The sequence below is a fragment of the Jatropha curcas genome, chromosome 6 (assembly GCF_041381405.1).
Source record: "Jatropha curcas cultivar XTBG-Jc1 chromosome 6, XTBG_Jcur_1.0, whole genome shotgun sequence".
NCBI lineage: Eukaryota > Viridiplantae > Streptophyta > Magnoliopsida > Malpighiales > Euphorbiaceae > Jatropha > Jatropha curcas.
Genome location: NC_143156.1, coordinates 25,966,137 through 25,980,345, shown reverse-complemented (window position 1 = coordinate 25,980,345; position 14,209 = coordinate 25,966,137). Strand labels below are relative to the sequence as shown.

The following is a 14,209-nucleotide window of genomic DNA, read 5'->3' as shown; positions in this document are numbered from 1 at the left end:
TTAAAATAAAAATAAAAAATATTTATTTTTTTATTCTTAAAAGTGACATGAATTGTTTTATAAAATTGTGAGCCTACATATTATTTTGATATTTGATAAATTTTATTTAATAATTATAAATTAAAAGTCAAAAATTATGTTTAAAAATCAAAAATCTGGTTGATCCAAATCGACCTGATCTAACCACGACCCATTAACGATATCAATTGGACATACCGTCCAATTTTAAAAACACTGGGTTTAACTATAAAATTTACTTTCTTTATAAAGGTTAACGCTGCTATAAGAAACCAAATAGTACCAATCCTTATAATCACAAGGATAGAATCAAAATTTAAATTTCAGCAATTCAAAACTTACTTGTAATTTAAAATTGAAAACTTATAATTTACTTTATTTTATTAATTTAATTAATATATATATTTATGAAGTTTTAATTATTTTTTATATATCCTATTTATTCTTTAAATAGAATAAATTAATTAATTAATAACTGAATTTTTTTTTATTTTTTAATCTAATACAATTGAAAATAAATTGTATTTATAAAATCATTTAAGTAGTTATTTACATAATCAAATTAGCTATACGATTAAAATACAAAAATTAAGAATGAAATTTATTTGTAATTTTAATATATTCCAATATTGAGTATTGAAATTTTGTCCTCCTTCTTCCTTCTTGCATTAAGGCATGAGCTCTATCAAGCCACTCTAACTTATAGTTTTTTTTTTTTTTTTTTTTTGAAATATTATATGTCTTTCTATTATCAAATAGATAATAAACTAAATTTAGATAGAAATTTTGAAATATATGATGGATATCATATTTGATTCAAAAAATCTTAAAATAAAGATTAAAAATATCAAGCTTCCATCGAAATCATCACATACAACGGTTCTATCCTCACTTTCATAATAATTTTGAGTATAATAATTGATTTAATGTATAAAAATTGAGCTAACTTTGGCAATTAATTTTCTTACAAAATTCAAATTCTTGCTCAAGTAGAACCCAATAAATAGAAGACTCATCATGTTTGTAAATACATAAAGAACTCCCGTATGTAGCCATATGAAAAAATAAAATCTACATGCTTCTCTGTTTTTTTCTACTCGTATATTGGATCAAAATGCTCTTTATAGTTCTAATCTACAAATAATAAATCAACTAGAATAAAAAAGAATTATTCTTTCAAAATTTATAAAATATAATTAATAAACCATCTTAGCCAACAAATTAAAATTTGAAATCATGATAATTTAAAGAATCTAAGAAGAAGATTTTTTTTAAAAAAAATTAAGAATCGTAATATTTAGAGAAGAAGATTAAAAATAAATTTAGAAAGAAAAAAAGATTAATCTTGAAGATGAAAAAAATATAGAAAGGGATGAGAAATTCTTACCTGATAAAGGAAAGCCTAAGAACAACATTTTCTTTAAATCTAAATATTAGTAAAAAGACATATATATGCACCTGCACCTGTAAATATATAGGGTAAGTAAAAAAAAAAAAAAAAATTATGCATATGCCCTAGACACACAAATATAAAGAATATTTACCCAAATAGGCATCCAAATAATAATATCACTAAATTACTATTCTAATTTCCAGGCAAAACATAAATATATTTGCTTAATTATACAAATGGATTATATAAATACAAAGTGCAATCAAAAGAATCTTATCATGAGCTCTAAGGTTTCACAACTCGGTTTCCAGTCCCTGAGCAATATCATGAAACTTATGAAGGATGATCCGATCAGAAAAAGTATAAGCTCCTTTTTCACAAACTTGAAAAAAAGATTACTGAGTAAAATATAAAGCTAAAAAAAATAGAAAAACTCAACATAAAACCTAAAAAGTGAAGTACTCTTAACTGAATGACTCTTTGATGATTTTTTATCATAGAATAGAGACGATACTATGCGCTAGCTTCAAATCAGTGAAGATATAAATATGTATATACAGACTACGGTTGTTTTATGGATAATAAAGTATTCAAAAAAAATTCGAAGCGATACATATCTATTTAGAGAAAATAATTTTAAATATATATATATATATATCAAATTGAAACATAGAAAAATATATAAAAAAAGAAAAAATTCAAAATTTACTAAAAAGAGGAAAAATAGAATGCTCAAAACTATGCAGTATCTATATTGGAAACTCTATTTTCTTATTATTGTTCCATTAGAGTTCAAACATATTAAGCAAATAACAACACAAATCAACTAAAAAAATTAATTTCCAAAATAAGTTATTAAAAGTGTAAAGTAATAAAATAAATAAATATTTAAAATAAAAGTACATTAAATAAATAAATAAAATAAAGTTAGAATAAGATACCAGTGAGAAAATTTTCTTAAAATGAGAATTAGCTTAACTTAATTTATATCATAGAATACTATATATTATAGATAGATAGTTATTATTTTTTATAATTTTAGTATTTTTTTTTTTTTTTTTTGTCTTTTTGCTGAAGTCTATGAGCATATAATTAATTCTATGGTTTTTTTTTTTAGAAAAAAAATCCTTTCAAAGTGTTATATGGTTTGCTAATAAACATGTTGTATTATAATTTTATATTTTATATATATTTCTAATGAGTTTTATTTTCATTTTATACCAAATAATAAATCTTATAATATGTTCCTTAATAAATAATAATAAATTATATTTATTTTTTGTAGAATATATAAGTTAATTGTAAGAAAATAATTATAACCAATCAAATTAAAGATTTATTAAAAATAATAATTGAATATATTATATTCTTATTGTATTTAATATGTACCTTAAATAGTATAATATAGTTAATCAAAATTAAATTACATTTATTTCCTCAATCGATAAAATTAAAATCCTTAAAAGATATTGTATCTTACCATATTTAATATATAGGTTACTTAGTATATATTTCAATTTCTTAATTAATTCATCCAATAAAATTTAGATTTAAATAGAAAATTAATATAAGGAATCAAAATTAAATTACCTTTATTTTTTCGATCAATAAAATTAAAATTCTTAAAAATATTATATCATTATCATATTTAATATATACCTCATATACTATATAATATAATTTCTTATTTTATCCGATAGAATTTAGATTTAAATAGAAAATTGATATAAGCAATCAAATTAAATTGTTTTTATTTTTCAACCACTATCAATTAAACTCTTTTTTTTTTTAATCTCAATATTCCCCGTTTATTTCACTTATATATATATATATATATATATATATATATAGAGAGAGAGAGAGAGAGAGAGAGAGAGAGAGAGAGAGAGAGAGAGAGAGAGAGAGAGAGAGAGAGAGAGAGAGAGAGAGAGAGAGAGAGATTATAGATTAATTATGCTCAAATCATCTCTAAGAGTTGCATTATATAGATGTGTGTATAATTTGTGAGAGAATGAAAACAAGCTCTTAGAAAATTCATTCTCCATTAAACTGCGTATAAAAGCTTTCTTTCCCTTACTTTTCAATCTTGTTTTTTTTTTTTTTGTTTGAACAGCTATTTTTTTCATTCACTAACTATATTTACATGTTCTTTTCTCATTCTGCTTTTCTTTTTATTTTTCAATCATAACATGAGAAGTCCCAAATGGCAACAGTGCATTTTTATTTCAGCAACAAGTCCTGCGATTGCCTAGGATGCAAGAGGAAAATTAAAAATGTTCTGAAGAACAAATTATATAAAATTTTATTTTGATTCCAGTTAATTAGATACTTAATCACTTATTTATTACAGAAAGGTGAATATAAAATTGCTCAAGAGGATAATTATGGTGATGGGGATGCTTCAGAGATTGAAGATTATGAAATAAATTCGGGCAGTGTAAAAATCACGGGCAAACTAAGCAAAGAAATAAAAGATCAAGCCTTGGAACTTGGAAGCCTTGAAAAAGTTGAAAGGGCCTGAAGTGTCGGTTCTAGACCTAAATGATGCTGCTACCTTCTCCAGTGTAACGGCCAGGGTGACACGAAACATTGGGGGTTCAAACTAGCCCTGAAGCTGGACCTGTCCCTCAGGCTCAGCATCCTTTGCCTCAAAATGTAGCGGTTCAAACTTGGCCTGAAGCTGGACCTGTCCCTCAGCATCCTGCAGCTGCACCTGTCCAAGTCCCTCAGCATCCTGCGCCTGTCCCTCAGCATCCTGCAGCTTCGCCTGTCCCTCATCATGGACAAGTCCCGTTAGTATGGGCCACTCATGGAGACGATGGACCTAGAGCAGACGTGCAAGAATCTCAGTATGGGTTTTCCTCTGAAAATAGCGAGGATGGGCAGCCTCCATATCATAATGGCTATGAACATGGACCTCAACCTCAAGATAGATTTGAACATGAAGGCGAGTATTATACACTTCAGAAAGGGTATATTCACCGACAATAGGAGTCACAGCTTAGTAGTGATGAAAGTCCTAGATCATGCTTTATCTTGTGAGTCGTTGCTCATTCTAGAGTTCTATTGAACAATAAAAAGCTGTTTAGGAAAAAGAAAATTAGTTAATGCCTAATGGCTATATGCAATAAAACAAAGTTAGTCTCTTATGATTTTCTTTTCTATATAGATTTTGTTTTTTGGAGAGATTTGATGCATTTTATTATGTCATCAAATTACTTAATTTGACAATTTCTAATTTTTTTTTATTTTAAATTATTATAATAATATCTTTAGCTAAAGCTGTGTTGAAAGATACAATGAAGGGGTTATAATGAATGTCTCCATTAAAAATTTATAAGCTGAGAAATTAACCCAAAGGAGTGGCATTATCGGTAATTTGCATTGGCATAAAATCACTCTACACAACAGCATTGGCATTATTGAAACTTAGAGATAAAAATTATTGAGAACGCATTAAAAGTTTTGAATAGAATATTTCCACTGAAGATTGAGAAGGCAAAGCCCCAATCAACTCAGCGACTTATAGCTATGCTGTTGTTTTTTTTTTTTTTTTTTTTATCCCAATTGAAATTGTCACTTCTCTCAATTACAATTAAGTATGAAATTGCAAATAAAAAAATGTTTTACCATTTTAAAATTCGTAACATTGATAAAAATTTAAAGAATAAAAATTTTAAAAAAAATCCATTAAACTATCCAATTAATTTTGCACATTAAATTCTAATTTTTGAAATAAAAGTGCTAATTGAAATTTTAATTTTTTGCATTATTATTCTTTTTTAAAAAAATGATGGAAGTACTAACAATATATATATATATATATATATATATATATATAATAATAATAATAATAATAATAAACTCCATAAAAGAAGAGCTATTCATGAACTCATTTATAATGGTAAAGCCTTTACAATTGTATTTCACAGTGCATAGAGCAGCATAGTTATTTATATATATGACAAAAATGATATCTCACCGCAAGAGCTACTTCAAAACAAAACCATATTTTACTTTGTTTGCTTTACTTTCCTCAACATGCCTTGACTGCCTTTAGTCTCCATCTTCTCCAAGCCAAGCACCCTTTCTCTCCAATTATTGGATTCAGAAGCTTTCTTTTCAATCGTTCACGTCTAGTTATTTCTTCATAGCCATCTTTTGGAGCTAAACTCTTCATGGGGAGCAAGGGGCTCCCCATATCTGTAGCATCCACAATTTTATTAACCATCTCTAGAACTTCACTCATTTTGGGGCGTGATTTGGCTTGTCGAACCAAGCATCTGTTGGCAACAGCAGCAAGTTTTTGTGCAGACTTGAGATGATACTTTCCGTCAAGCCTTGGGTCCAAAATCAACCTGAATTTCTTTACATCTGATAAGTGTGGTCTAACCCATTCCAATAGCTTTTGCTCATCCTTAGGCCGGTTTCGATCCAATGGACGCCTGCCGGTAATAAGTTCATAAAGGAAAACTCCATATCCCCACACATCGGACTTAGATGTGAGACGCCCGGTTTGAATATATTCAGGAGCTGCATATCCTATGGTTCCAACAACCTATTTGGGAACAATCACACAAACTGCTGTCATTAGTTTGTCTAGTTCTATATCAAGAAATATATATATTAATGGCAAATGAGAAATGAAAATCTAAATTAGGTTGCTAGGTCAACTAGAAAAGATTGTGAAATATGACTAAGAATCATTTTGAGTAACAATGAACATACCGCGGTCGAGATATGACTCAACCCATCTGAAGGCCCCAATCTAGCCAAACCGAAGTCCGATAACTTAGCATTCCATTTATCATCCAGCAGTATGTTGGAAGACTTGAAATCTCTGAAGATAATCTATGACAACAATGAAAAAGGAAATGGTGAATGCAACACAAGTGAAGTAGAACAATTAGTTCCTGTTTCAAAACCTTATTGAGGAAACAAACTAAATTGAATAGAAAAGGAGAAAGAAAGAAGAAAAACAGGGACACAAGATAGGTATGTTAATCAGAACCTCGTGCAAAACCACCATAGATGAAATCTAGTAAGCAAATAAGTGCAGACATGCATAACCTTACTATGTCTAAAGAACAAATTTTTTATTAAGTTAGGTCAAGCAATCATCCTTCCTTGCTTATTTTGACTTGCATGAGATTCAAATATTTAATTGCATATGCTAGACATCCTAGAATGCGTGATCTTAGCCAAAATTCTTGGCAGTTCACAAATCTGGTAGCTGACTTGAAATGCTGAAACTATGATGCCAATTTGATGGGACCATTGGTTTGCACTTTCCTATATATGCATAGATTCACAACCTGTTGATTGTCAGAGTTCATATGCAAAAGATTATTTAGAGTAATTTGCATCAGCAAAGGTTGATTAAAAATGTTGCTAGGCATAGACCGTATCAATGAAGAAATTAACTGAAAGGATCATAAACTCACAGAGAAGCTTAGAGATAAAAATTAACGAGAATACATTAAAAGCCCTCACAGAAAATGACATTCTTCTGAATAGAAGACTTCAACTGAATTTTTTAGAAGGCAATGCCTTGAACAAATCAAACAAGCATGCAAGCCAGAATTCTCAACAATTTACAAGCTGTTGCTTAATTCTCATAGTTCTGTTGAAAAAAGCCTCTGTAAGGATCTAGAGTTAGAAAACAGAACGTTGAGGATCATATTCAGTCCAAGAAGTTTTATGCTAGTTGATACCATATTGAGATTGTCACCTCCGGGAAGTTCTCTATTCATTGCTAGTAATCTTATAAATCAGCTCTTTGAATTTAAACCTTGAAACTGATTTTGGATGGTTAGATCATCATTTACCATCTTTTTAGCAAAACCAATCATGTATGAAATTGACAGTGACAGAAATGCAATTTCAAAGATAATAAGAATGTACCTGAAAATCCATTCCTTCATGAAGATATGCTAAGCCACGGGCAGCATCCTGGGCAATTTTTATTCTAGCAGCCCATGGCAGAGGTGTCTGAAATCTACTTGCCAAGTGATCCTGCACACTTCTGTTGGGCATATATTCATAAACTAGCAGGCGCTGAATTCCTCTTTCATCATCCTCAGCACAGTAACCTACTAATTTGACAAGATTCTGATGTTCAACAACTCCTAGAACATTTACTTCTGTCACCCATTCCTTGTGCCCCTGTAGAAATATGTAAAAATGCATATCTAAATCCAGTACTTGAGAATGTTGAAAGTGAAGAAAGACAGGAAAGTACATTTTATTATAAAAGAACAAACCTACAGAAAAGCTCTAACAAAAACTGACCTAACCATTTCTTAATACTCATTAAGTCATTCTTAGTCCTAAATGAGGCATCATAACTGCTATTACAATCTCTCTGCCAAATCAAGTTAAATTTTCATGCCAATTTTTCACCTTCTTTGCCTTTGCACCTAGGTTTACAGATAATTCATTTAAGGAAAGGAATACAAGCGGTCCAATTAGAATACAGGCACATAGGAAATCAAGATTTAAATTAGACAACACGGGCACATATGTAATCCATGCATTCCTTGAATTTTCTTGCATGTTCTGTAAGACCAGAAGAAAACAATACAAAGCTTAGAACCTTATATTCATTAAATCATCCCCTTCACAGAGTCAAGAACTATAAGTATCTGATCATTGCCCACTGTCCATAATCAAGATCACCCTGATGTTATTTCCGGACTCACAAGAAATTTAAAATCCAAAACAAAAAGAAGCTCAATATTGCCAACAATAAAAAATTGTAAATATCTTCAAACTAAAAACGGTAAAGGAACAAAAGGAGGACAAAGTGATTCCTCATCTAATGATGTCAAGAATTCTTCTGAAGTGGACCACTAAAAGTTAATTAACATTGAAGTTGCAACCTACTTTTCAGAAAAGCATCATTTGGATTTGATGTTAAAAATAATAGTTTCAAGACGTTTTTATGAACATGTCCCAGATTCGCCTCAAACAATTTTTAATGGGCTTAATCAACATTTTTAATATAATGATTTCCTCAACAGCAGTAACAAAAATCATAATGCCAAATAGACCATAATCCAAGATCAAACACATGCATACAAGAAGGAAGGAAAAGAAGAATGCTTGCCTGTAGCCCTCTCCTACTCAATTGTTTAACAGCAATATCTACCTTCTTATTTGTTGTGCGGTGCCCACTCAAGTGGGACCCACAATAAATTTGAAAGGAAAATCAAGGAAGTCAAAAATGGAAAGCAACGGAGTTGTACACGGCATTCCTACGCATAGTCAAAAATGGAAGGCAATGGAGTTGTACACGGCAGGAGTTGTACATGGCATTCCTACGCGTTAACCTGCCTATAAATAGAGGCAGAGGCAGAACACAAAACACACCAGAAAAGAAAGAAAAAAATGTAGAGAGAGCGAGTGTTACCGTTTTAGGATGAGTTTCCTAAAACGAGGGAGAGAAAAATAGTGAGGATTATTTTGGGGTGTTTTTGGGAAACACTTTGTGTGCCACTATTTTTGTATTACTCTCTTTGTACCTACTATTGTTTTAATAGTGGAAGAATGATTCGGAGTTTGTCCCGTGGACGTAGCCCTAAAAGAGTTGAGGGTGAACCACGTAAATTTCTGTGTGTCCCAAGTTTATTATTCCGCTGCCGTAATTATTTTCTCTTAATTGGTTAAAAGGGCCCAACGAGTGGTATCAGAGCTGATGCCCAACAACTGGTATCAGAGTCGATATCCTAACAAGTGGTATCAGAGCCGAAGGTTTCGGCAGGTCCAGCCGGTCAGATAGCGGTACCGGATCCGTGGATATATTTTGAAAATAAATATACCACGATGAAGAGAAAATTACGACGAGTCCATTGGTGTTGTCCGCTCGGAAAGACGTTGCAGAATCGACTTAGTGATGAATAGTAAAATAGTAACTCAAAGTTGATGGTGAACAGTACTATTGGCGTTGCTGAGTCCGTTTCAAATAAGCCCAGCACTATTCACGCATAGTACTATTCACGCATACAGTTAGTATTCACGAATACAGTTACTATTCGAGTATACTGTTACTATTCATGGTCACTATTCACGTATACTACTGTTCATGTATACGGTTTATGTTGGTGATGATATTCTGCACAAGTCAAAATGGACAAGTAAAATGATCAGTCTACATGGCGGGAATTACCATATATGGAGAAATGAGAGATCTCCTTATGGTAATCAAAATGCATTTGCTTGTGTTTAGTTGAACTAAACCGGAAGAGAAGACTGATGAAAAATGGGTTTTTTGAGCATGCGTCCAAATCTCAGTTGTAGATTTGATGATGAAGGTTTCTGTAGCACCTTCAGAAATGGTCAGTGGAGGCTCACAAAAGGTTCATTTGTAGTAGCTAAAGGCCGAAAGCTGTACGTGATGCATGCAAAACTCTCCCAAGACACTTTGAGTGTAGCGGAGAATGATAGTACAGTTGACTTATGGCATAAAACGACTACGCCACATGAGTAAGAAAACTCTGGCAAGAAAGAATGTACTACCTGGATTGGATGAAGTTCACCTAGATAAGTGTCCTGATTGTATGGCATGAAAGCTAAACAGAGTAGCTTTCAAGATTATCCCTCCTTCTAGAATGAAGAATGTATTAAATCTGATTCATTCAGATTTGTGTGGACCATTGACGTTGTCATATGGTAGAAATCGATATTTTGTGATATTTATTGATTACCATTCTAGGAAGACTTGGGTATACACATTGAAGTCTTCTAAACCTGGTTGAGAGACAGACAGGTAAGAAGCTGAAGTGTATCAGGACAAATAATGGTGGAGAATACACTGGGCCATTTGATGTTTTCTACAAAGAGCATAGCATTCGACATCAAACGACACTTCCCAAGACGCAACAACTGAACAGTTTGGCTGAGAGGATGAACAGAACTTTGATGGAGAGAGTCAGATGTTTACTCTCACATGCAAAGTTGTCTAAAAGATTTGGGGTGAAGCGTTACTCACAACAGTTTGCCGTTCACTCTGTTTCCCTCTACAGTATGATACTCCAGAGAGAGTATGGTTAGGAAAGGATGTTTCCTATGATCATTTGCAGGTGTTTGATTGCAAAGCCTTCGTACATGTCCCGAAGGATGAACGGGCGAAGCTTGATGTCAAGACTAGACAGTGTGTATTCATTGGCTATGGCCAAGACCAATGTGACTATAGGTTTTATGACCCAATCCAGAAGACGATTATATGAAATCGTGATGCTGTATTTGTTGAAAATCAGACTATTGAAGATATTGAAGCAGAGTACCAATAGATCTGATGAAGACCCAATATACATACAGAGAGTACCTCCAATAGAACGCAGACAAATTGGAGATGAAGAAACTGTTCCACAAGAACAAGTGCTAGAGTTAGAAAATTCAGAAGTTCCTAAATGAACCAAATGAAGATTATGGTGTTCATATTCAACCACCAGCACTGGAAGGTTCTCAAACATTAAGAAGATCTAGTAGAGTCTGACAACCATCTACTAGATATCCAGTCAATGAGTATGTACTGACGACTGACGGGGGAGAACCTGAAAGCTTTGAAGAAGCTATAGAAAATGAACACAAGAGGAACTGGATTGAAGCCATGCAAGATGAAATGAAGTCCTTGCATGAGGATGAAACATTTGAGCTGGTGAAGTTGCCTAAAGGCAAGAAGGCTTTGAAGAACAAGTGGGTGTTCAGTATCAAGCAGGAAGAACACAGCTCCCAACCACAATTCAAAGCTAGACTGGTTGTGAAAATGACATCCATTCGGACAGTGCTCGGAATGGCCACCAGTTTTGAACTGGAAATCGAGCAAATGGATGGAAAGACTACCTTCCTAAATGGAGATTTGGAAGAAGAAATATACATGGAGCTGCCAGAGGATTTCGTAGAAAAAGAGGATTGTGTTTGCAAACTGAAGAAAAGTCTGTATGGCTTGAAGCAGGCACTGAGACAGTGGTACAAGAAGTTTGAGTCTGTTATGGGGGAGCAAGGCTACAGAAAGACTACTTCAGATCACTATAAAGATATTCTCTGATGATGACTACATTATTTTTGCTCTATGTGGTTGATATGGTGACTGTTGGTCAGAATTCTAGCTTGAAGATACAGCTAAGTAAGTCTTTTTCATGAAAGACTTAGGACCAGCAAAGCAAATTCTTGGCATGAAGATTGAAGAGCCAAGAAATTATGGTTGTCACAGGAGAATGCCCTTCTACGGATGGAGAGAAGGAAGAAATAGTGGCTATATCGAAAAAAGATCTGCAGGTGGTGCCTTGTGTCGAAAGTCTTCCCGACAAAAGGAGTTCGGGCGGCGTGTCCCGCAAAGTTGTAGCGGCGGTACAAGATGGTGGGCAGATCTAATAGATTATAGCTGCAGCGGGAGCCGTGTCGTGACAGTCAAAGCTCAATTCACCTTGGAAAGAATTCCTCCTTCCATTCTATCACTAGATCAGGGATGTGTTGGAGATGAAGCTGTTACAGCTTGAGAAGATCCATACAGAAGAAAATGGATCAGTCATGTTGACGAAGATTCTTTCAAAGGAGAAGTTCGAATACTGTCGGTTAGCTGGAGTGACGATGATGGCTAAAGTCCCACTTGAGTGTGCAGGGGGAGATTTGTTGTGCGGTGCCCACTCAAGTGGGACCCACAATAAATTTGAAAGGAAAATCAAGGAAGTCAAAAATGGAAAGCAACGGAGTTGTACACGGCATTCCTACGCATAGTCAAAAATGGAAGGCAATGGAGTTGTACACGGCAGGAGTTGTACATGGCATTCCTACGCGTTAACCTGCCTATAAATAGAGGCAGAGGCAGAACACAAAACACACCAGAAAAGAAAGAAAAAAATGTAGAGAGAGCGAGTGTTACCGTTTTAGGATGAGTTTCCTAAAACGAGGGAGAGAAAAATAGTGAGGATTATTTTGGGGTGTTTTTGGGAAACACTTTGTGTGCCACTATTTTTGTATTACTCTCTTTGTACCTACTATTGTTTTAATAGTGGAAGAATGATTCGGAGTTTGTCCCGTGGACGTAGCCCTAAAAGAGTTGAGGGTGAACCACGTAAATTTCTGTGTGTCCCAAGTTTATTATTCCGCTGCCGTAATTATTTTCTCTTAATTGGTTAAAAGGGCCCAACGAGTGGTATCAGAGCTGATGCCCAACAACTGGTATCAGAGTCGATATCCTAACATTATTTGCATCTTCAGCGCTCCGGATTACTCCTCTATACACACTTCCAAACCCACCTTCTCCAATCATCAGAGAGCGGCTGAAATTCTTTGTGGCTGTCTTCAACTCTGAGAATGTGAAGACTCTGAGATTACTTTGTCTTTGAGACAAAGCAGCAAATGAGTTCTTAGTTGAGGAATCAGTGCTAAAATCTGACACAGTCTGTGAATTGAACTCAGACCCAGATCTCTTCACATCATGATCAGTTGACATTGACATGGAAGTAGAAGATGAGTGAACAGAAACAGATTTTATAGCTTTTTGTTCTTCATTCTTCACTTTATTGGAAAAGTAAAAGCACTTCATAGCATCTAAAAGACCAATTGCCTCACTGCATACACCCAATTCTATTAGGATGGAAAAATTGCTACAAACTAAGACTAATAAATTAAAACAAAAAAAGAAAAGAAAAGAAATATATATATATACAATGAATTCCAAAAATAATTATTTATAATAATTTCGAAAGATTTAGAGGTCAAAAATTCCGATAAGCGCCAAAATTTTCTTGACAGAACAACTAAGAAATCATATCCAATATCCTTAAAGCAATCCTCAAAATTCCTTTCCACAAAAGCAACATTTTGATTACCAGTAACTCCAAAACACAGGCAGAACTCAAAATAATCGTTTAACTTTTTTGACAATTTAAAACCCTTCTTCCTAAACAATGCAATTCCCAAATACATTATCAATTACTATAGAAATCGCATAAGATATTAAGATTACAAGGCAGCTATCAAAAAATTAATAATGTAAACACAGATTCCATTGACGCATCCAATTCAAGAAAACTAAACTCCATTTTTTCACTAAATATACAAGAAACAGCAAGAAACAGCTCACCTCTTTTATAAATATATATCAGCAAAAATGAAATGGAGGAGCAAGAAAATGGTATCCTTCAAAGTTCAAATGTATTCACATAAGAGTGTTTTTCAAGAGAGACCCAAAATTAAAAAACAGAAAAGCGAGAAACCTTGAAACATAACAACGAGCACTCCATGACCTTAGGCAAGTCAATAGAAGGCAGCTGGATTTTAGCTCACCAACCAAGAAACCCCATTAAAATAAAAGAGAGAGATGGAGAATGAAAAGATTAATTAAAAAGAAAGTAAAGACAGTGTGGAAAAGGTCTTGCTTTAGGCGGTGGGGTTGTTTCTTCTTTCTTGGATAGATAGGATTCTTAAAGATGAAATCACAAAGAATCAGTCATGGATAATACAGTTTTGTATTTTGAATATAAAATAATTACCTGAAACATTTATACTGTACGTGGGGTGTTTAAATGTTAGTTAGGAATTTGAAATCATGACTTCGCTAGCTGTGTTCTTTCTTTCTTTCTTTATTTATTTATTTTAATTATGGCTCCTATAATTTGCATTAGAATTTTTCAATTAAACATAAGGGTAATTACTATTTTAGTCCCTCAATGAAAGTCAGAACCTATTTAGTAGTATCTTCCTTCCCAATACATGTAATATTTAGAATTTTACGTTGCTTAAAAACTTATGAAATTTATCTAAACTACAATAAATTATTATATAAATCGATTA

The 14,209-nt window shown here is 32.9% G+C and overlaps 1 protein-coding gene across 1 annotated transcript; it reads right to left on the bottom strand.

Annotated features, from left to right (window-relative positions):
• Positions 1-5,280: 5,280 nt before the first annotated feature.
• Positions 5,281-13,887, bottom strand: LOC105650276 (Protein kinase superfamily protein). Its single transcript, XM_089722869.1, has 6 exons — positions 13,500-13,887; positions 12,615-12,984; positions 8,520-8,564; positions 7,316-7,576; positions 6,140-6,262; positions 5,281-5,969 (listed from the first exon to the last, which is right to left on the bottom strand). Exons 2-6 carry the CDS (start codon positions 12,957-12,959, stop codon positions 5,448-5,450), a joined length of 1,296 nt encoding a protein of 431 aa, XP_089578995.1. The 5' UTR covers positions 12,960-12,984; positions 13,500-13,887; the 3' UTR covers positions 5,281-5,447.
• Between the last annotated feature and the right edge of the window lie 322 nt (positions 13,888-14,209).

Coding starts and splice junctions, on each gene's coding strand:
- LOC105650276 (XM_089722869.1), bottom strand. CDS start 12,959: ATGAAGTGCTTTTACTTTTCCAATAAAGTGAAGAATGAAGAACAAAAA. Junction 7,577..8,519: donor TGAGTAGGAGAGGGCTACAG/GCAAGCATTCTT, acceptor ATATTTCTACAG/GGGCACAAGGAATGGGTGAC. Junction 5,970..6,139: donor TGAGTCATATCTCGACCGCG/GTATGTTCATTG, acceptor GTTCCCAAATAG/GTTGTTGGAACCATAGGATA.